Source organism: Rosa chinensis, chromosome 2, assembly GCF_002994745.2.
Source record: "Rosa chinensis cultivar Old Blush chromosome 2, RchiOBHm-V2, whole genome shotgun sequence".
Lineage (NCBI taxonomy): Eukaryota > Viridiplantae > Streptophyta > Magnoliopsida > Rosales > Rosaceae > Rosa > Rosa chinensis.
Genome location: NC_037089.1, coordinates 55,625,847 through 55,648,137, shown reverse-complemented (window position 1 = coordinate 55,648,137; position 22,291 = coordinate 55,625,847). Strand labels below are relative to the sequence as shown.

The 22,291-nt window shown below is 38.1% G+C and overlaps 2 protein-coding genes across 2 annotated transcripts; both read left to right on the top strand.

Moving 5' to 3' along the window:
• The first annotated feature begins 3,397 nt into the window (after positions 1 to 3,397).
• On the top strand, positions 3,398 to 6,002 carry LOC112190100 (heat shock 70 kDa protein 14). The gene is made up of 6 exons (XM_024329527.2): positions 3,398 to 3,483; positions 3,621 to 3,674; positions 3,869 to 5,056; positions 5,173 to 5,394; positions 5,499 to 5,594; positions 5,685 to 6,002. The coding sequence occupies exons 3-6, from the start codon at positions 3,887 to 3,889 to the stop codon at positions 5,901 to 5,903; spliced, it is 1,707 nt and encodes a 568-aa protein (XP_024185295.1). The 5' UTR covers positions 3,398 to 3,483; positions 3,621 to 3,674; positions 3,869 to 3,886; the 3' UTR covers positions 5,904 to 6,002.
• A 9,709-nt stretch (positions 6,003 to 15,711) lies between these two features.
• Positions 15,712 to 20,346, top strand: LOC112190098 (heat shock 70 kDa protein 15). Its single transcript, XM_024329524.2, has 10 exons — positions 15,712 to 15,870; positions 16,289 to 17,476; positions 17,581 to 17,802; positions 17,907 to 18,002; positions 18,093 to 18,311; positions 18,713 to 18,907; positions 19,017 to 19,163; positions 19,304 to 19,453; positions 19,545 to 19,675; positions 19,770 to 20,346. The coding sequence occupies exons 2-10, from the start codon at positions 16,307 to 16,309 to the stop codon at positions 19,981 to 19,983; spliced, it is 2,544 nt and encodes an 847-aa protein (XP_024185292.1). The 5' UTR covers positions 15,712 to 15,870; positions 16,289 to 16,306; the 3' UTR covers positions 19,984 to 20,346.
• The last annotated feature ends 1,945 nt before the right edge of the window (positions 20,347 to 22,291 follow it).

Below are 22,291 nucleotides of genomic sequence, written 5' to 3'. Positions count from 1 at the left end.
AGAACAAATTCAATCGCCATTTAGTGATTTAGCACATAATAAACAACAATAGATCATCCCATCACAAACGTGAACCATTCATCAACACAGTTACACAACTATGAAAATATATCAAATTCAACGACATGGCTATCCAATTCATTAAAATTGCACATCGAGTTCGTACAAATACTCCAATTGTGAGGATGTTATTTATGTTCTGAAGAAAAGAAAGCACTAAAGAATCCAACAGAGGTTTGCCATCTGATGGCAACGAGCTGTCATGATTCTTAAGTAGATCCAAAGTCTGAGGAGAACACAGAGACATTAGTGCTATGAGAGTACGAGCTAATGCTTCATATGCTGCAATACGTACTTCTGCTCCAGTCTGCCTTGCAGCAGACACATAAACACTACAATTAGCTAGCTCCTGATGGTATCATAATGGTTCCATCCAACTTGGCATTAGTATCTGTATCTAAGGCCAACTTGGCAAGTCCAAAGTCTACAACCTGATCAAAGATTACCTACAATACATAATACAAGTTAATATTATCAGCATTTGATAAGAAATGCGAAATACATTCAATAACTCCTCTTGAGAGTATATTGTCATGTTCGAAAGCTATGCAGTACTAATAGAAAAATTTACATTTAAAGTTATCCACTAATATCCAACTAACACACATTTCTTTGCTTTTGACGTAGGCAGCGACAGAAGAAGGAAAACAAAGTCATCAAAGATCAAGATTTTGGTGAAAATAGTAAAACAAAGTTAATCTTAATACTCTATTTCAATTTTAGTTAGGGAAAATCGTCCGTATAGTACCTGTCCTTTGGCCCATTCTAAACTTTCATACCTCACGTTGAGAAAATATCATAACGGTACATGACGTTCTAACCCCGACCAAAAATTGGTACCTGGAGCCTTTAGCTCCGTTACAAAAACTAACGGCTGACATATTTTGATCATCAAATGACCAATTTACCCTTTAGTTTTTGTTTTCTTTAGTTTTTTTTTCATAAAATAAAAAAAGCAAATATTTTTTATTAATCTAAACTATTGTTAGTTTCAAAAAATTATTTAAATTTTTTATTTATCAAATTTTATCTTTCGAGCCCCTAGATTAAACTAAACGTTGTTACGAGTTCGTAGGAATTTTTTAAGGATTTTTCGGACACTGGAGCTATTTTTAATGATTTTTAGAAGTTGGTAATATATAGAAATATAATTAAAAATAGAACTTTCCAGTCGGCTACATCTGGACGGTTGATTTCAAATGGCAGAAGATCTTGACCATTGAAGGAACCTATAGATGGAGACCCAGACTGGATCCGTGCGGACCCGAATATCCATGACTGTGACCCGACTGTTTCTCATTTTTCGGCCACTTCCAGACGTCGGACCGGCCTAGTTTTCTTCGTCTCCGTGTCGCCATCATCCCTGTGCTTTTATTTTTGTCAAACGACGTCCTATGACAGAGAATCGAAGGAGAGAAAGTGGCAGCTTCTTCGGCGGATTTTTCCTATTCCAGCCATATTGTGGCCTCGCACCTATATAAGAAGGATCCTCTCGATGTGACCGACCTATTCATGGTATTTTTTCATTCATATGATGAGCCAAGAGAGAGAATCGAGAAGAAGATGTTTCTAAGTTTTTCGGCAAGTTTGCTCTGTTTTCCGGCGAAGTTTGGTTTCAACTGAGGTATCAAACTTGTTCCCATTGTCGAGCTCTATATGACTATATACTTGAATTTCAGTTTGGAGGAGATTTGCAGAAATTGGAATTTTGAGGTGTTATGGGTTTGAATGGGAACGAGAGAGAGAGAGAGACACACAGTAGGGAGAGAGAAAAAAAAAAGTTTTGATAGAAAAAATAAGTGATATCCTTCAGCTATCAGTTTTCTTAATGGAGCTAACGGCTTCAGATACCGATTTTCAGTCGGGATTAGAATGTCAGGTACCGTTAGGATATTTTCTCAATATGAGGTACGAAAGTTTAGAATGAGCCAAAAATCAAATAGTGTACGGAGGATTTTCCTTTTTAGTTATAAGCAAAACAAAGTCATCAAGGATTTTCATCCCATGATCAAACTGATCATCATGAGCTTTATAACTTTGTAATTTAGGACCAACTATGCAGCTAGCGAACATCATGAGCTTTATACATTTTGAAGTCTATGACGAATCATATCAAAATGTGAAAGCTATTACAACCTACCTAGCTACCTATGCCTCAAAGTTGTCATCAATAAAAATATTAGCAGCCTTGAGAACTCTGAGTCAATAAGAATATTGTATGTAGTTCCCAATATAAAAAAGCTAGCACTCAAGGAGAACTTAAGCCTCGTTTGGTTCGCAGAAAGGAAAATAGTTCATTTGTCTTTCCCATGGGAAGGGAAATGAACTTTCCGAAGAACTTTCCATTCCGATGTTTGGTAATGTAAGGAAAGTTATCCGGAAAGTTGTTAAAAAGTATGTAATTAATGGAATAAAATAATATGTTGTGAGTAATAAATGCAAGGAAAGAAGGGGGGAAAGTGATTCCTTTGGAGTATGGAAGGAACCATTTTCCCCTCTATTTTCCTTTGCTTCAGGAAAGTATTTCCTTTCCTTTTGCATCCCAAACACAGGAAATGAATAACTTTCCTTTCCTGATGCTTACTTTCCACGAACCAAACGAGGCATTAGAGCATCTCCAACAGTAGAATTTATTTTTTAGTTAAATTTAGCTAAACTTGTGAATTATAGCTATTGATTTAACAATGTTGCTCCATCAATGATAGCTATTTGTAACTGATATATTAAGTTTCATCGAATCGTAAACTGACATGTGGATAAAAGATGAGAGAGAAATATAACTTTTGCTTTAGCTATGTAGGATTCTCTAGCTAAATATAGCTAGCCAATTTAGCTAAAGTTAAATATAGCTAAGCTATAGCTAGTCTGTTGGAGCTGAATTTTACTTCAAAAATAGTTAAATATAGCTAAAAATTAAATTTAGCTATTCCGTTGGAGATGCTCTTGGAGTCATCATGGAGATGTGCCAATCCTTTTCAGAGACCAGATGCCAGATAGATCCTCAGCCAGTCGGTCCATCTTCAAAATCCAGAGACCCAATCAAACTCCATGATGTTAATTCACTTAAAAGAAATGATTAATTAATCGCAGGAATACATTCACAGAGCGACACCAGCTTAACTAGTACAACGAGTGATGAACATTATGCAATCGATTGGTGGCCTTGGAACAGAGAACTCATATCGGAGATGGAGAGTTTTAGGTATTTCGAAAATTTCATTAAACTCAGTGCGCGGCTTCTGCTTCTGCTTTTCCTCCGAAAAAGCCTGGGCTTAAAAGCAAAGCATGTCATTTTCTACTTTACCAAACAGCTGGTCCTGCTTTGGGGAGCTTAAAAGCCCCACCAAACGCAGAGTCCTCCTTTCTCCATTCTTTGATAGACTCCCAGAAACCCCAACAAGCCCCCATCGCCCTCTGCGGTTCAGCTACGCTTTTCGCAACCCTAGATTTTGCATCGGATCCGATCTCACAGGTTGGTACTGTTTTCCGATTTGAACATTATGGCTGGGTTATTGAACTGCTTTGATTCTAATGTTTGCTTCTGATTTTTGTTTGCGTTTAGAGGAATTAGATTGATATTGCGCGGTTGATTGACTCTGTGTCTTATATGGAAGGTTGGGTACTTGGCTTCTTCTATAGCATTCGTGTTAGTTTAATTACTTTGACCATAGTTTGTGTATTGGTTCATGAATTTGTTATGTAAAGGTTGGATCTTTGGTTGATTGTGTGATGAGACTTGTTGCTGTGTAAGTGAACATTGACTTGATTGGAAATTCCGTGCTGAATGTGGGTTGTTGTTTGTGTTCAGACTTAGAATCTTGCAAGGATGAGTGTGGTGGGATTTGATTTTGGCAATGAGAGTGGCATTGTGGCCGTGGTAAGGCACAACGGTATCGATGTTGTGCTCAATGATGAGTCCAAACACGAAACTCCTGCCATTGTTTGTTTCGGGGATAAGCAGCGGTTCATTGGGACTGCAGGCGCTGCTTCATCTATGATGAACCCTAACAACACAATTTCGCAGATCAAACGCTTGGTTGGAAAGAAATTCTCGGATCCTGTGTTGCAGAGGGATATCAAGTCCCTGCCTTTTGCTGTTACTGAAGGGCCTGATGGATATCCATTGATCCATGCCCGTTATTTGGGAGAAGCCAAGACATTCACGCCCACCCAAGTTTTGGGAATGGTGTTCTCTGATCTGAAAATCATAGCCCAGAAGAATCTTAATGCAGCAGTTGTAGACTGCTGTATAGGAATTCCGGTTTATTTCACTGATCTCCAAAGAAGAGCTGTTGAGGATGCAGCCAGAATTGCTGGGTTGAACCCTCTTAGGTTGTTTCATGAAACTACAGCAACTGCTCTAGCTTATGGAATCTACAAGACAGATTTACCAGAGAACGACCAATTGAATGTTGCCTTTGTTGATATTGGGCATGCTAGCATGCAAGTTTGCATTGCTGGCTTCAAGAAGGGGCAGCTGAAAGTTCTTGCTTATTCATTTGACCTGTCTTTGGGTGGTAGGGATTTTGATGAAGTACTGTTCCAGCACTTTGCAGCAAAATTTAAGGAAGAGTACAAGATAGATGTTTACCAGAATGCAAGGGCCTGCCTTCGGCTTCGAGCTGCTTGTGAGAAGCTGAAGAAGGTGCTCAGTGCAAATCCTGAGGCACCTTTGAATATTGAGTGCTTAATGGACGAGAAAGATGTTAGAGGTTTTATTAAGCGGGATGAATTTGAACAAATTAGTGCTCCTATTTTGGAACGCGTAAAGGTACCTTTGGAGGAGGCCCTTCTCGATGCAAATCTTTCAATAGAGAACGTTCATACTGTTGAGGTTGTTGGTTCAGGCTTTCGTGTACCTGCTATAATCAAGATATTGATAGAGTTCTTCAAAAAGGAGCCTAGGAGAACTATGAATGCTAGTGAGTGTGTTGCCAGGGGTTGTGCTCTGCAGTGTGCAATGCTTAGTCCTACATTCAAAGTCCGAGAGTTTCAGGTAAAATATTCAGACTCCTATTCTGTTTCTTTGGTTGAATTTCTGTATTGCAGAAGTGACAAGCTGCTTTACTCGCAATTATCCTTGTTTGTACTTATTTCTTATTTAATCTGCAGGTGAATGAGAGCTTCCCATTCTCGATTGTTTTATCCTGGAAAGGTTCCGGCCCAGATGCCCAGAATGGAGGAGCGAATCAAACTACTATCGTCTTTCCCAAGGGAAATCCCATTCCAAGTTTGAAGGCTCTTACATTTTACAGATCTGGCACATTTTCAGTTGATGTGCTGTATGCTGATGTTGGTGATTTGCAGGCACCTGTAAAGATCAGTACATATACGGTGAGTGGTCAAGTTACATATGAAATCTTATGCCTGTATGCTTTTATTTTTCTTGTGGCTTGATCACAGGCTAGATTTATCAACATCTCATTGTACATGTGCAGATTGGTCCTTTCCAATCTAATACAAGTGAGAGGGTGAAGGTGAAGGTCAAGGTTCGCTTGAATGTACATGGGATCGTATATGTAGAGTCAGCAACTGTAAGTTTTTCTATAAATGTGTGTTTAAGTATACCTAGTTGATTCTTTTTTTCATAAATCATATTATTTTTTCTCAACTCCTTTGTGTAGGTTTTGGAAGAGGAAGAAGTTGAGGTTCCTACAAGAAAGGTTAAGAAAACAAACATTCCTGTGGTAGAGTTAGTTTATGGAGGAATGGCTCCAGCAGATGTGCAGAAGGCAATAGAAAGTGAGTACGAGATGGCTTTACAAGATCGTGTTATGGAAAAAACAAAAGACAAGAAGACATTCATTTCTGGAAATGTCCAGCGAACAAATAGTGGAACGTAAATAGGTCCACAATGTCTCAAACTCAAGAAAGATGTTCTGAAGAAGGAAACTGTTTATTTTCCGTTTTCTTGTTTGAAAAGGTACTAAATACCTTCAATATCCTGTGACCCGTGCCACAAGTCTTTAATTTCAAATGGAAACCATGATTCATAAGTATCCACAACTTCGACCAAAAAAATGAAGTATCCACAACAGTTTTCGACGTCATTTGTCTACCCCAAATATTTTATCAGTAACCATTGAGGTTAAAGAATAGTCTTAAAACTATTCCTGAAGAATGCAACAATGACAGAATTAAGCATCACGATCCTTGGAAGGCAATCCAACCTGTAAGTGTAACAGAACTTTTTTAAAGCAATAAGCATGTCAGCTTAAGCTTTTTTCGGCAAATATGGTGCAGATTTTATATGCATTAGGTGACATCCCCTATCCAGCTTCATACTATATAAAACTTGTTAGAATAAAACCAAATATTAACATCTTGTAACCAGCAATGAGAAAACATCATCAGAACCCTCACCTGAACAGGAAATTGAGAACCTCTCGTTTCCTCTTTCACCAGAAGGCACAGGACTCGATGTTACACTGTTGTCTTTGTGCAGCAGCTTTGAACCAGCTTGAGCATTTTGAGTAGTTTCTCTATCAGATGACTTAGATCTATGTGAGCTTTCGCTTCTCATTGAACTTCTAGTGGAAAGAAGGCCAAGGGATTCAAAATCTTTTGAAAGAGATGAATGCTCAATAGAATTGTTAATATGTTGTGCCGCATCGTGTTCTGCGCCTACCTTACTTTCGCAGAACAAGGAGTTATCAGTTCTTCACTCCGCTTTTCATTTAATATTGATTCATCAGTAAGATTAATTACATTTCTATCTTGATACTGCATACTCTCCCTCTTAAGGGAAATAAGCTTTTTCTCATTTCCTAATAGGTTATTTGAGCACTTCCATGACACAGACTGATCCTTGCAGCAAGTAACAGAAGAGCGATTAGCAGGGACGATTTCACCCACCAGGCTCGACACTTTTTCCGATCCCTTCTAGCCTCAGTAATGGAAGATGATAACTTTTACAGGACAGCCTTGACCCACCTGTGTATTCTGGAAGTACAAATCACCAAGAAACAGACCACACAAGAAATCACCTATGACATTATTTTTACATAAACAATAATATGAGTGGCCACTGTGGTAATGATAAAAGATTTACCCCCGGGAGAAATTTATCAAAATAAAATTTGTTTGAAGGTTGCTGAATTTCCGACTCACATTACATATCTTTCCTGGCAATCATACAAAACGCGTAAAGGAAATTATCACTGGCAGCGCGATTAAAGGTTCTCATCACATCAGAAAGCATGCCAAGATTCTTTACCGTGAAAAAAGGTATGCATTTAAGGTTTAGCTCAAACATTGGCATTGGTGTCTTACATTCTATACTCATCCCGATATGATTTATGCAACTCCATGGCCCAAAATATTAGTATCTAAGAAATCTGAAATTTAACAGACGCATTCAAGTCCATGGCATAACTCATTATAGCAGCTTTTGACTGTTCTTTAGAAATTGTCAAGTACAGCAAATACACTGACGAGAAAATAAAATATCACAAAGCAGATACAACTTATGAGACAAGCTTGGGAATTGCAGTTGAGGATTCCAATCATTATAGAAGTAAACAAGACAATGAGGAGCACGTTAGTATGTTGTATACAGTTAAAACCCTAGAGCTTGAAAAAGTAACTGCCCCAATCTTACCCTGTTTTTCAGTTGTTAATAAATTCAGCTTTGTAAGACCCCGAGCTTCTCCATCCCGGAAGAAACGGGTTAATGTAAAAACCACATCCCCAAATTTGGAGTAACTGTGTAAATACAGAAGCGTTTTAAATAGATCAAAAGGCTACTCCAAACCAAAAGCACCTTGATATGAGGTCGTATCCAGAGAGATATTTGAGATTGACGATTTGGCCATACAAACCTGTCAACATTAATTATGATGTAAATATATAGAGAGAGGTGTGTATATGCCTAGTATTGGTATATTATCATAAATTACGCGCACCAATTGAAACTAAATCTAAAGAGTAATACAGATTTAGAGTAGCAAATGTTTTTAATATAAGCTAGGGAGCCCATATGTTTAAATCACTTTTGATATCCATTTACAAATGAAAAAAAAAAAGGACTAATAATAATAGTAATCAGAATGTGGATATGCCCATAAACATCAAGTATCATCCAAAGACATGCTTATGTATCATCTATATATCTCTGTAGAAGTACAAAAAAGCTAAAACAAAAATCATTCGAGATCCACTATATCCCTATGCAGAATAACCCTAACAATATTGATTGAAGATTACCAAAAGAAGATTTCACATTCGAATGGTAATCAGATTCTACCTCCGGCTATAAGAAGTGCTTAAAAAAAATTGAAACTATAGATTGGAAAATAAGTCAACTCTTGTAAAGTAATAGAGATAAATTTGAACTATGCTTAGTAAAGAAAGAATTATCAAAGTAGAAGTTGATGGTTATTTTCGCTGTTTTGTAGGGATGGTAGGAGTGGAGGGAGGAGAATTGGAGAAAAAACCTTTCATCAAGAAAAATAATTGCTCCATAATCGTGACGATGACGGATTACACGTCCAACAGCCTGATTCACCGCGCGTGATGCTTGTTGATTGTACCAGTCTTCCCAGTCAGAACCTGCACCTTCAGTGTTTTGGTACATTACAAGGAAAATTAGCAAAATCAATGAGGAAAAGCATTTAACATGGTGTATCAGAACAAGCAATATGGGACATGCCTTACATCCTTGCCGTTGAGAATGTGCCTGTTCATCTAAGTACTCACGTTTCAGACGAACCTGTTACATGTTGCCATATCATATGTACAAGGAAATAAAGCTGCATAAGTAACACTACAACACATGGCAAGGAACCAAATTCATAGAGCATGTGCATGATGTCATTTTCTAGATCATCATGCCAAGAACTATAAAAGTAACCAAGAAACCACAGCAATAGATCAAAACAAAGAATGAGAGAGACTATATCAACTTATTATATTTAGATAAATATTAACCATTAACATGATACATACAAATCATAATTATATGCATGTGTATATCTTTAAGGTATTTATACATTTAGTGTACTTGTTTTTTTAGAGCAACGGAAGACTGATCCATTGATATTAAAATCATACGACCTCACTCTGTCAAGCTTGAGAGGTCCAAAGACCCCTCATATTACAAATCAATGCTCGCAAAAAAGGACTAAAATAAAAAAAAAACTAAAATCCTAAAGGAACTGCAGAAATAAAATGCAGAAATTAAAAACTCCCTAACCCTACACAACCCAAAAATGGAACCACTGGATTGAACATCTTGACGCCTAAGACCTTCATGGTGTACGTCGCAACCCTCAAGACAGCCACATCAATATTCGAGGAACAATATAGGGTAAAGAGCAGGGCCACCTCCTAGAAATCTCAAAACCAAGCCCAACCCAAGTGTTGGAGGAAAGGGGAACTAAACCAACTAGGCCCAGTTCACCAGCCTGCATCTGCAGCCCAGATCGGTAGAGGCCCAAAAGCTCACTACCTAAACCCTTCGCCTCCCACCCCCAGATCGACGGGTATTGACCCTGCAGAAGAGGCAGCCTCCGCCCATCACTGCTTAAGTGGTCGTCCACGGCCTTCCCCCATCAAGATTGTAGGAAAGAGACCTCCTTGGATTGGGCTCACCTGCAATCAAAGGAAGAGGAGATCCCAACAAAGCCTCCGGTGAAGACCCGACAAGCACTCGCGCCTCCACAGAAAAACCAGGTTGCCGCTGCCTTATGCACCGTCGTCCTGCAACTCGATGCCCTTCGATTACAACAACCTACGTCGCAAACCAGACCTCACGTCACCCTTGCCTTCAAACCTAGCACCATATCAAAATCCACGCCGCTGTCCACATACCAGACGAGAACAACGCTGTAAGACGTCCTCTTGCAGGCTGGAACGAACCCGACGCCACCTCTCTGCTACACGAAACCCTGGGTTTCGGTAAATGGAACTCCGAATTTTCAGGAGCTATAAAGAGATTAAGTCATGAGATGCATTAGTGCACACTTGAGTCTTAACAATAAATAAATAAATAAAATCTTTGGCTATCAGATTAATCTAAACTAACACGTTGTGCACAATGACTGGGTTTCCATACAAAAATCAAATAAGGAAAAATGCTTAGTGTAGTAGGATGAGTTTTAGGAGAGAAGAATCTTCTTCTTCTTTTTTTTTTTTTCAAAACAATAAACATGTAGAAAGGGTGGATTAGTAATCCACAACCTGAACACGAAAACAAAATCCAAGATCTCTCTGAAAGACTATGGGGGGTGTATTGTATTTGGATTTATGCAGACTTTTTTTAATTGTCAGACTTTTTGAAAAGTCCACAGACTCTTTAAAAAGTTGATAGACTGCTATTGATTTCTTAAAACCATTTATTTTAGCAACATACTTTTTATTGATTCCTGAAAATCTATATATTTTATTATGAATGACTTCTATAGATTTTCTAGTAAATAAAAATAAAAAACAAAGAACACAACCAATGCAATCCAAATGTAAAGCAAGATAATAATTCGTTGCATCTTCAATGGTCAAGTATCTTCTAGTAGAACTTGACTCAAATGAATGATTATTACTCTGTCTAGCTAATTTGTTCTCATTTCTAATCTCTCAATCAACTTAAAGATACAATATAGATCACTTGATGCTTATGGTTAATTACTCTCATCAATTTTGTTTTCACCTATTAACATATATCATAAAAATATTGCTCAATGTCTTGATCTATAATCAATCAATCGAAATTGAATTGTTCAAGCTTTCCTTGAACCATGATATAAATTCAAATCGATGAGAATAATTAAATAATAAGACAAAACCTAGTATTTCATAGCAACACTATTCAAGGTTTTAGGGGTAGACCACAATATTTGGGTCTTAGGGTTTCATAAATAATTTTTTATTGCTATTAGGGTTCCAAGTATCACAATTGAAAAAAAAAAAAAATCATATTCAACAACTACAATGAACATGTTGGGTATCAAAAAATATTGATATCATAAAAGATTAGAGAAAAGATAAGAAGAAACAAGAAAGAGAGATGATATATAGACAACCAACCTCTTTGCGCGCAGAGAGAAAACTTTGATAGATTTAAAAAAAAAAAAAATCTTTAATAGACTTTTTCAAATCTTTGGTCCGGTGGCTAGAAAATTATTGGAATTTGGTATGTATAGTTAACACTACAAAGTCCATGATTATTCTTGATTTTCTAATTCCATAAGTATGAATGAAATTTTGAATACCTCTTAACTTTTATTCATTTTTAAAAGTCTTAATTGAATACCCCTAGATTTTGGTGGAATTTATAAAGTCTTTAAAAATCTTAATTGAATACCCCATGATTTTCATGGACTACTGAAAGTCTATATTGAATACACCCAGACTTTTAAATTTCATAGATTTCTTAAAAAGTTCCACTAATTTCATATACAATACACCCCCTACAGGACACAAAATCTAAAAGAAACAATAAAAAGAAAAAAGAAAAAGAATAAAAAAAACATCACTTCAGCTCTCAATGTAATAAAAGAAAGAGAGTAATCCCTAAAGTTAATAGAAACCAAATCCCATAAATGACCAAAAACACACTGGATTCCAAACTTCTTCCACCCCTTTGCCCTTATAGTCCTCAAGTATTCTTCTATTATCTTCCATCCAAATGACCTAGAAACTTATCAGCACCAAGCATCCTGACAGCAAATTAGCTTTCTTCCCTTTACCGTCAGATAAATTATATACCAAGAATCAACACATTTTATAGAGTCTTGTAACTGATGTTTAAGCATCAATAGTACTCGTGAATCAATAGTACTCATGATTCATGAACATCACATTCCAGAGTGCATATGTGGTACATAAAAAACGGAGTTCGTTTGCGAAAGTTATAAGTGAAATACGAATGTTACTGTTCATGGTAAATTGAGTATAAATATTAGAATTTTACTGTGGTAGGTTTCCAAATCCGGAAACCCACATTTCTCTCTCCTCTCCCCCGAGCTATCTCTCTTTCCCTTTCGGTCTCCGTTTTCTTCCTTTAGATTCGCTGCCGTCTGGCCACATGACTGTGTGCTGCAGGTTAGTATAGGACCGCCTCCTTCCACTGCACACGCCGGTGGTAGTGGGCCACGGCGATTTGGCTGGAGAAGTACGTGAGGATCGACGACTTGAAGTTTACTGTAGCAGTTGGAGGTTTCCAGCAATTCTTCCAATTCTGGCCATCTTCGGTCACCAAACCAAGTCCAATAGCAGCGCCTCGAGCCATTTGACATTTCCCCTCAAGCTTCGAGCGTCAATTTGCATTGTAGAGGAAGAATCAAGCAAAAACCCAATTCTAGGGTTTTGAAATTTCTGGAAAATTTTCACCGGCCAAATTCGACCACTTCAAGGTAAAATTGGAACTTCTTGTAGTTGAGAAAAGTGTTAGGCTTGTTGAGTAGATGTTGTGGCTGAAATTTGGTAGTCGGAGGTGAAGTTGGTTGGCGTGGGTAGGTCTCACGTGGAGGTGCGTATGGCAATGTTATGGGTTATGTTTTAGCTAGTTAAATCCTATTTTTGATCTAGAGCTTATATATGTGAATTTGGTGAAGATTGGAGAAGTTTTGAATCGATTTCTAATTTTCGAAGATTTAGAATTTTGATTATCGATTTATGAGAATCCGACCGTCGGATTTCTCTCGAATCTGCCCTAGAACTTGTAAATTAATGAAATGGTGTTGGTGGTAAAGTTTGGGTTGAATTGATGGAAATAGAGATGTTGATTTAAGAGGATTGATTTTGGAATCATATTTAATTGTCGAATTGTTGTTCACGGAATATAATTGTGTACAAGGCGCTATACCGAGTTACCGCTCGACGAAGAAACCAGTATGCGTGGTCACCTATATAGTACTGTGAGTGGACTTTTATTTTCAAAGAATGTTGCATGCAATTATTTTTCCTGAAATAATAATTAATTTATTTATTGTTTTATTTATCGAGCATAATATTTTGCTTTGGATTATAATTTTGGCATTGTTTTCCATATGAATTTCGGATATGAAACTCTTATACTCGGATTTGGACTTATGATTTATTTTCAGAAATATGACTTAATTTTCGGAGATTAGTTATGATTTATTTCAATTATGTTTCGGAAACGGATTTTGAGCCTTCGATAGTTTATCTCCGATATACGATTTTAATTGAAATCATGATTTATGTGATTCTCAACGAATTATTTTCCGAAGTGATTTCCAGAATTTAGTACTATATTTTATTCGTCGATTTTGAAATTTCTGCCATATTATCGGACTGGAGGTTTTTGTAAGGATTGTTATATTTATTATTTCCCGCCTACTTGCTTATGACTTTGAGACTGTTTTGGCGTGCGGGGCCACGTCATTGGAAGATATCTTTTTCTCATGAGATATTGGGGAAGCTTTATGGATTTATTGGTTTTCGATTATTTTCTTCACCATACTGGGATCGTTCTATAGTGTCTCCTCCTCACTTACTTTGTATTTGTGAGTGGCAGTCGAGGATTCTCCTCCTCACGTGAGTGGTAGTCGAGGTTATTAGTTCTTCTCCTCACACAATCTATGTGTGAGTGGTAGTCGAGGGTAGGTAGAGCCTAAGGGGCTCCTTTACCCGTATGGTGATATTTATTCCCCATATCCTATTATTACTTGACTAGCGGGGCTAGTCCGATTTCTCTTAACCAGCGGGGCTGATATGTTTTCAAGAGATTTTGAGTTTAGAGAAATACGTTTTATAAACGTTGCATGCATCGAGGCTTTATAAGTTTAGATACATGGGAAAGTATTCAAGTTTGCTTCTTTTAAATGATCTTGATTATTTATTTTTGTTCACTCACACTAACGTGTTTTTCAATACTTTCCCATGGGCCATTCGGTTTCAAATGCCCAGTTTGTAGGCGAAATTAGTTGAGGTCGGGAGTACACGGGTTGAGGCATAGTTGTCACTGCTTCCGCATTGTAGGATCTATCGATCCTTCACCCTCTTTACTTTTATTTCTATTATACCTTTTGTTTTAGAATTGCTCTGATAACCTGTGAGATTAATATTATTAAATTGAGATTTGTGTGATGTGAATTGGAAGATGTTATGATTTGGGGAGCAGGGTGACTCCAAGAGAATAATGATGAATTTCTTAGAAGTGTAAATGTATTTCTACAGGTTTTGGGTAGTCCATTTTTAAGGGAAATTTTGTCAAATTTTTAGTAGAATTTCTTCTAAGGTAGGGCCCCACATGGTCACTTCGGAGTGAAATCCGGGGCGGGCCCTGTCATATGGTAATGATTATAATACTAGATCATGACGTGCAACACGAGGTACAATGGTCATTTAGGAACATCTTTGTGTCCTAGATGGTACCAGATTTATTACATGTTGAAGACAGAGTACCTTAAAGTTAGGTTACGAATTGGTGTTTCCTGATTCATGTTGATTTGGCTGGTGATGTCGCATGGTGCATTATGCATGAAAGGTAAGATGATTGGGCCTCAAACTCTGTGTCCTACACTCTCCTTGATTTCTTTCCTATGGATTTGGTAAAAATCAACTGTAGTTGGAGAAAATGTGCAAGATTATTAGGGAAATCTTTCTTTATGGATGGCTACATTACTCTCGGACTTCATATTTCTTGTGAACTCTTATTCCTTAAGGGGTATAAAACTCATGGATTTATCACAACAATTATATTTAAGGAAGCCGGGTTTGGTTACTAGCATGGTTCAATTGTCGGTTCTATAGTTCGAATTGATATCAGTATTAATTAAGCCAATAAGGTTGAAGGTTAAATTTTCAATAATCCCGCAATTGCCCTTGATTAATTAAAACTCTAAGACTATAAATTTTAATAGATAATTGATAAAACAATAAATTAAAAATAGGAAAAAGAAAAACAGGAAAAGAGAAAAAGAAAAGAAGAGAGAGAAGAAACTGTTAATCTCAATATGGGAGGGCTTTTACTAGACGTGTGAGCAATGAATCACCAATTGTTATTTACCACAAGTTCAGAAACTGTATTATTCCTTATTTTTTTTATTGCAGTTTGATGAAGAAATAAATTATGTAAAACCAATTTTTTGGTACAAAAAAAAATTAAAAAAAGCCGAAGAGGCTAGTATAAATGAAATGTACTAAAAAAAAATGTGAATTCACTTTAAGTAATATTTATCATTGTTGTACCTAAAAAAGGATTAAAAATCATTATACTTTCGGTCTGTAATAAAAGTGTCATTTTTTTTTCTTCCAAAAACAGATAATTTAAAAAATAAAAATTCTGATTATTCAAAATAATTTACTCTTTTTGGATTCTACTTTGAGTCCGTAACAAAAGTGTTATTTTTTCATCAAAAAATAAATAAGTTGAAAAAAATTCCGTTTATTCAAAAGAATTAATATATATTTTGGATTATCCTTAGCCTTAGCCTTAGAATTCGAATTTAGGTTTTGGATGGTAGATCGTGTAGATCAAAATTCAAAAAGAGTTTGTATTGGTCAAGAAAACCCTAGAATAAAATAGGGTTTGTAGCAGCCCGGTTTGGGTAGATCAATTAGGAAAAAATTCAGACCGCTTCAAAAGAAAAGATCTTTCTAGAATCGGAGTAAGCCCTCTAGACACCTCTAGGACCACTTGACTTCCCTGCTCTTCCTCTATAAAAACCCACCTCTAAAACCAAATATTTTGGAAAAAAAATATAAAAGCCGAAAATTGCCTGAAGCCCCCCCCCTCTCTTTCGGTTAGGTCTCAGACTCTCGTCGCATTAAAAGAGTCCTCGTTTCTCCATTCTTTGAGAGACTTCCAGAAACCCCAACAAGCCCCCGTCGCCCTCTGCGGTTCAGGTACGCTTTTCGCAACCCTAGATTTTGCATCGGATCCGATCTCACAGGGTTTTGAGTATCGGCTGGGTTTAGATCTGTTTGGTACTGTTTTCCGATTTGAACATTCTACTGGGTTATTGAACTGCTTTGATTCTAATGCTTGCTTGTGATTTTTTGTTTGATTATTGTTTGCGTTTAGAGGAATTAGGTTGATATTGCGTTTGATATGTCTTATATACAAGCTTGGGTACTTGACTTCTATATTTGTTCGTGTAGTTTGTTTAGTAGTTGATGAAGCGTGTTAGTTTTGTTATGTAAAGGTTGGATCTTTGGTTGGGTTGATTGTATGATGAGACTTGTTGCTGTGTGAGTGAACATTGACTTGATTGAAAATTGATTGGAAATTCCGTGCTGAATGTGGGTTGTTGTTTGTGTTCAGATTTAGAATCTTGCAAGGATGAGTGTGGTGGGATTTGATTTTGGCAATGAGAGTGGCATTGTGGCCGTGGCAAGGCAGAGGGGTATTGATGTCGTGCTCAATGACGAGTCCAAACGTGAAACTCCCGCCATTGTTTGTTTCGGGGATAAGCAGCGGTTCATTGGGACCGCAGGTGCTGCTTCGTCTATGATGAACCCTAAGAACACGATTTCGCAGATCAAACGCTTGGTTGGAAAGAAATTCTCGGATCCCGTGTTGCAGAGGGATATCAAGTCCCTGCCTTTTGCTGTTACTGAAGGGCCTGATGGATATCCGTTGATCCATGCCCGTTATTTGGGAGAAGCCAAGACATTCACACCCACCCAAGTTTTGGGAATGGTGTTCTCTGATCTGAAAATCATAGCTCAGAAGAATCTTAATGCAGCAGTTGTAGACTGCTGTATAGGAATTCCGGTTTATTTCACTGATCTCCAAAGAAGAGCTGTTGATGATGCAGCCAGAATTGCTGGGTTGAACCCTCTTAGGTTGTTTCATGAAACTACTGCAACTGCTTTAGCTTATGGAATCTACAAGACAGATTTACCAGAGAACGACCAATTGAATGTTGCCTTTGTTGATATTGGGCATGCTAGCATGCAAGTTTGCATTGCTGGCTTCAAGAAGGGGCAGCTGAAAGTTCTAGCTCATTCATTTGACCTGTCTTTGGGTGGTAGGGATTTTGATGAAGTACTGTTCCAGCACTTTGCGGCAAAATTTAAGGAAGAGTACAAGATAGATGTTTACCAGAATGCAAGGGCCTGCCTTCGGCTTCGAGCTGCTTGTGAGAAGCTGAAGAAGGTGCTTAGTGCAAATCCTGAGGCACCTTTGAATATTGAGTGCTTAATGGACGAGAAAGATGTTAGAGGTTTTATTAAGCGGGATGAATTTGAACAAATTAGTGCTCCTATTTTGGAACGCGTAAAGGTACCTTTGGAGAAGGCCCTTCTCGATGCAAATCTTTCAATAGAGAACGTTCATACTGTTGAGGTTGTTGGTTCAGGCTCTCGTGTGCCTGCTATAATCAAGATATTGACAGAGTTCTTCAAAAAGGAGCCTAGGAGAACTATGAATGCTAGTGAGTGTGTTGCCAGGGGTTGTGCTCTGCAGTGTGCAATGCTTAGTCCTACATTCAAAGTCCGAGAGTTTCAGGTAAAATATTCAGACTCCTATACTGTTTCTTTGGTTGTCAGAAGTGACAAGCTTCTGTACTCGCAATTATCCTTGTTTGTACTTATTTCTTATTTAATCTGCAGGTGAATGAGAGCTTTCCATTCTCGATTGCTTTATCCTGGAAAGGTTCCGGCCCAGATGCCCAGAATGGAGGAGCGGATCAAACTACTACCGTCTTTCCCAAGGGAAATCCCATTCCAAGTTTCAAGGCTCTTACATTTTACAGATCTGGCACATTTTCAGTTGATGTGCAGTATACTGATGTTGGTGATTTGCAGGCACCTGTAAAGATCAGTACATATACGGTGAGTGGTCAAGTTACATATGAAATCTTATGCTTGTATGCTTTTATTTTTCTTGTGGCTTGATCATAGGCTAGATTTATCAACATCTCATTGTACATGTGCAGATTGGTCCTTTCCAATCTAATACAAGTGAGAGGGCGAAGGTGAAGGTCAAAGTTCGCTTGAATTTACATGGGATCGTATATGTAGAGTCAGCAACTGTAAGTTTTTCAATAATTGTGTGTTTAAGTATACCTAGTTGATTCTTTTTTTCATAAATCATATTATCTTTTCTCAACTCCTTTGTGTAGCTTTTGGAAGAGGAAGAAGTTGAGGTTCCTGTCACAAAAGAGCAACCAAAGGAGGCCACTAAGATGGAGACTGATGAGGCACCCAGTGATGCACCTCCCCCAAATTCTGAGGGGAATGATGTGAATATGCAAGATGTTAAGAGCACTGATGTTCCAAGTGCTGAGAATGGTGTCCCCGAGTCTGGCGACAAGCCTGTGCAGATGGAGACAGATGCCAAGGTCAGTGGTCTGCTGTGGGTTTGCCATGTGTTAGCTGTATTTTTTCACATGATTTTGGCAATAAAAGCTCTTTTAGAAAAAAAGAAAAAGAAGAAGCAGTTTTGGCATTTTATATTGGGGGAGGAATGATCTTGTATACTATGGAACTTGGGTGGTATTCTTATGCTTTAGATCTATGTGGACCAAGGGTGGATGCTTGATGAATGACCTAGATAAAATTTGGTTTTGTTTCTTGTTCTTTGATTCATTCAACTTTTTTGTGATCCTTTTGTTAGCATTCTGCGTTTAATCTTACCAGACAGAATTAGTAATGTGTGTCAGACTGTCAGTCTTTTGGATTGAGTAAAAGTTAGTAGTAGTATTTGGTTGGACGCTCTGCTGATGAATCAGTTTGCATGCAGGTTGATGCTCCTAAAAGAAAGGTTAAGAAAACAATCATTCCTGTGGTAGAGTTAGTTTATGGAGGAATGGCTCCAGCAGAAGTGCAGAAGGCAATAGAAAGTGAGTATGAGATGGCTTTACAAGATCGTGTTATGGAAGAAACAAAAGACAAGAAAAATGCTGTTGAGGCATATGTTTATGACATGAGAAACAAGGTACTTTACATTCCTTGTTGCTTGTGGATTTCCTGTCTACTTTATTATTTTGTTTCTTTTCAAAAGAAGAAATATATATTGCTAACAAACGTCTCTGTCGTGCCTCCAGCTGAGTGACAAGTACCAGGAATTTGTCACTGACTCGGAGAGGGAAGCATTTATCACCAAACTTCAGGAGACGGAAGACTGGCTATATGAAGATGGTGAGGACGAAACCAAAGGTGTTTATGTTGCCAAGCTTGAGGAGCTTAAGAAGGTGAGGATTCTGCTCTTCTAATTATTTCTACCGCTTCCCCTATTTGAGTTATTTTCTTCTCAATCTGCTAAAGAGAATACAACAATCTGTCATCAAGTATATTATGGTTTTCTCATTTTGATGGTTTCATTGAATTGCAGCAAGGTGATGCCATTGAAGAGCGATACAAGGAGCATACAGAGAGGGGATCTGTCATTGACCAACTAGGTCATTGTGTTAACAGTTACAGAGAAGCTGCAGTATCAGCTGATCCAAAATTCGATCACATCGATGTTGCTGACAAACAAAAGGTAGACTTGTAGTGGGCTTGTAATTGGTTGTTGACCTTTTTGTCACTTTGCAACATCTTTGGTTTAACTTGCATTATTTTGTGTTTTATAGGTCTTAAATGAGTGTGTTGAAGCTGAGGCCTGGTTAAGAGAGAAAAAACAGCAACAGGATTCACTGCCAAAACATGCTACTCCAGTACTCTTGTCAGCTGATGTGAAGAGGAAGGCTGAAGCACTCGATAGGTACCCCCGTTATCACAAAGAAATGTGGTGACTACTCCCAGTTTTTAATTTCCTCAAGGCATATCTAATTTGGTAATGTGTATTTGGCCGACAGGTTCTGTAGACCAATAATGACAAAACCAAAACCAGCACCAGCCAAACCAGCTACTCCTGAACCACAACCAAGCCCATCTCCTCAGGGAAGCGATCAACCCCAGAGTGGTGAAGGCCATGCCAATCCCAACTCCAATGAGAATCCTGCTGCTGGTGACAATGAGGTTCCAGCTGAACCAATGGAAACAGACAAGCCAGAAGCTCCCCAGGCCTAGTTTGTGGAGTAATTTGTCTTCCTATGATTTTTGTGGCCTGGATTTGATTCCTAAGCATCAAAACATTTCAATTTGAGCCTTGCACACAATTTGGACTGAGAGGGGAGAGGCCTATGGTTGTGTTTGATGATATACTTCCAAGAGTCTGTAAAGCCTTTATTGTGCTTCGTCAGTTATTTAGAGTCTGTCTCTAGAATCCGGATTTTTTTTAGGGTTTTCAAGAGAATTGTATCCTTGGTCTTATTTTGCTCTTATGCTGGGAGCATGCCTTTCAGCTCTTTGTTCGTGTAGGTTTTTACTGTCTTATGTCTTGGATCTCTTAATTTCATGAATCTGAAGCTTTTCTCGATTTTGTTTTGCCTATGGTTCTCCTTGTTTCCGGGCTGAGCATGTTCACTTTGAAGTTGAAATTAACATTAGTTCCTGTGGTCTTTCTAAACACATAGCTCGACTTGCAGGTTAAAACCTCAGGTTTAGGCCATGGAAGTAGAACCTCCTGTCAATGGATTCTTGTTCAAATAAAATGAGGATAGGTTACACTGGATATATTGCTAAAAAAGGAAGAAAAACAACGGTTGCTTTTATTCCATTGCAATTCAACCTGGACTGACAACGTACCGACTTACCCAGTGTATGTCGTGTTAGCTTGGCCAAATTCAGACCTTTTGTCTCTTGATATACTCCCGATGCAAAATGTAGAGCTGTTTGTCTCTGGTCTAGTGTTGTGGATTTCATTATTTTCGGGTTTGTCTCTGGTTTAGTATTGCGGATTTCACTATTTTCGGGCATCGCAAAAAATTTCTATATTACGAGTTTGTGTATATTGCTAAGATACATTCTCTTTGATCAGTAATCAACCGAAGTTAAATTACTTTGTCACCAAGGGTTTCAGTTTTGTGTCATACTGAGATTTATGACGAACCATTATCCTATTTGTAATCTTGCTCATTATAAATACAATCGACTTCCTCATTTTTGTGTTTTTTGATCAAATAAACAATCATATATAACAACTAGTCTATTGTAAGTTCTGTCGAACTCATGACCTCTCACTTACGAAGAGAATACTTATGCTAGTAGATCAAATAGTACTGGGTGACTTCCTCGTTGGTTCAATAAAAAGAAGGGTTTTTGTCCATTTACACCATTTTTAGAGATTTTTTTCCCACTTACCCCACTAAGTTTTTTTAATTCTCTCTTACCCAAAACACTCTAAGGAGGTCTTCCCTAATACCCCATTAAGATTTTTTTTTTGTTTTTATTATTTTTTTAATACCATTTTACCCTCACATTTGTTACTTAGAGAGAGAGAGAGAGAGAGAGAGAAAATGGAAGAGAGAGAAACCATAGGGGACTTCGCCGGAGTCCGATCACCGGCAGCCGGATTCCGGTCACCGGCCGCCGGAATCCGGCCAATTTTCGCCGGAATCCGGTCACCGGCCACCGGATTCCGATCACCGGCTACCACCCACCTGAAAGTTTTTTTGCCCCCAATAGACGTCTATTGCCCTCTAATAGACGTCTATTGCCCCCAATAGACGACTATCAGTCATGTATTGCCCCCCAATAGACGACTATCAGCCATGTATTGCCCCCCAATAGACGTCTATTGCCCCCCAATAAAGGGGCAATAGACGTCTATCAACCATGTATTGCCCCCAATAGACGTCTATTAACCATGTATTGCCCTCCCAATAGACGATTATCAGCCATGTATTGCCCCCCAATAGACGTCTATTGCCCCCCAATAGACGTCTATTGAGGTGTCTATTGCCCCCTAATAGATGTCTATTGCCCCCCAATAGATGTCTATCAGCCATGTATTGCTTAATAGATGTCTATTGCTCCCCAATAGATGTCTATTGCCCCCTAATCATATTTCTGATGCAGTGAACAAACAAGACAATAAAATAAAAATTCTTTTCGACCTCGATCCCCGGACGCCTTCATATCTACTTATCTAGTCTATTTTCCACCCTTTGATATCCAATCTTCTTCTTTCTTCCTACACGAAGACCTTTCGCACCTCTATTCGTTCTTTGTTTCTGTTCGTCCAGTGACTTCCAGGACCTTATTCGCCGACCTTTCGCACCTACAGTCAAATTTGCCTTCTTCTTGTTCTTCCTCCCGAAACTGAACTTAGACCCGAAAAAAAAAAAAAAAAATTGATTTGGGCACCCACCGCTGCACCTTTCTTCGCCGGTTTTTCCCAGTTGCAGACTCTCAATTGAGCACGCAAATGTCTGAATATCATATCGAAACCCTAAGTTGTTATTGCGAGGAGACCAGATTGTAGGAATCTGCAAGA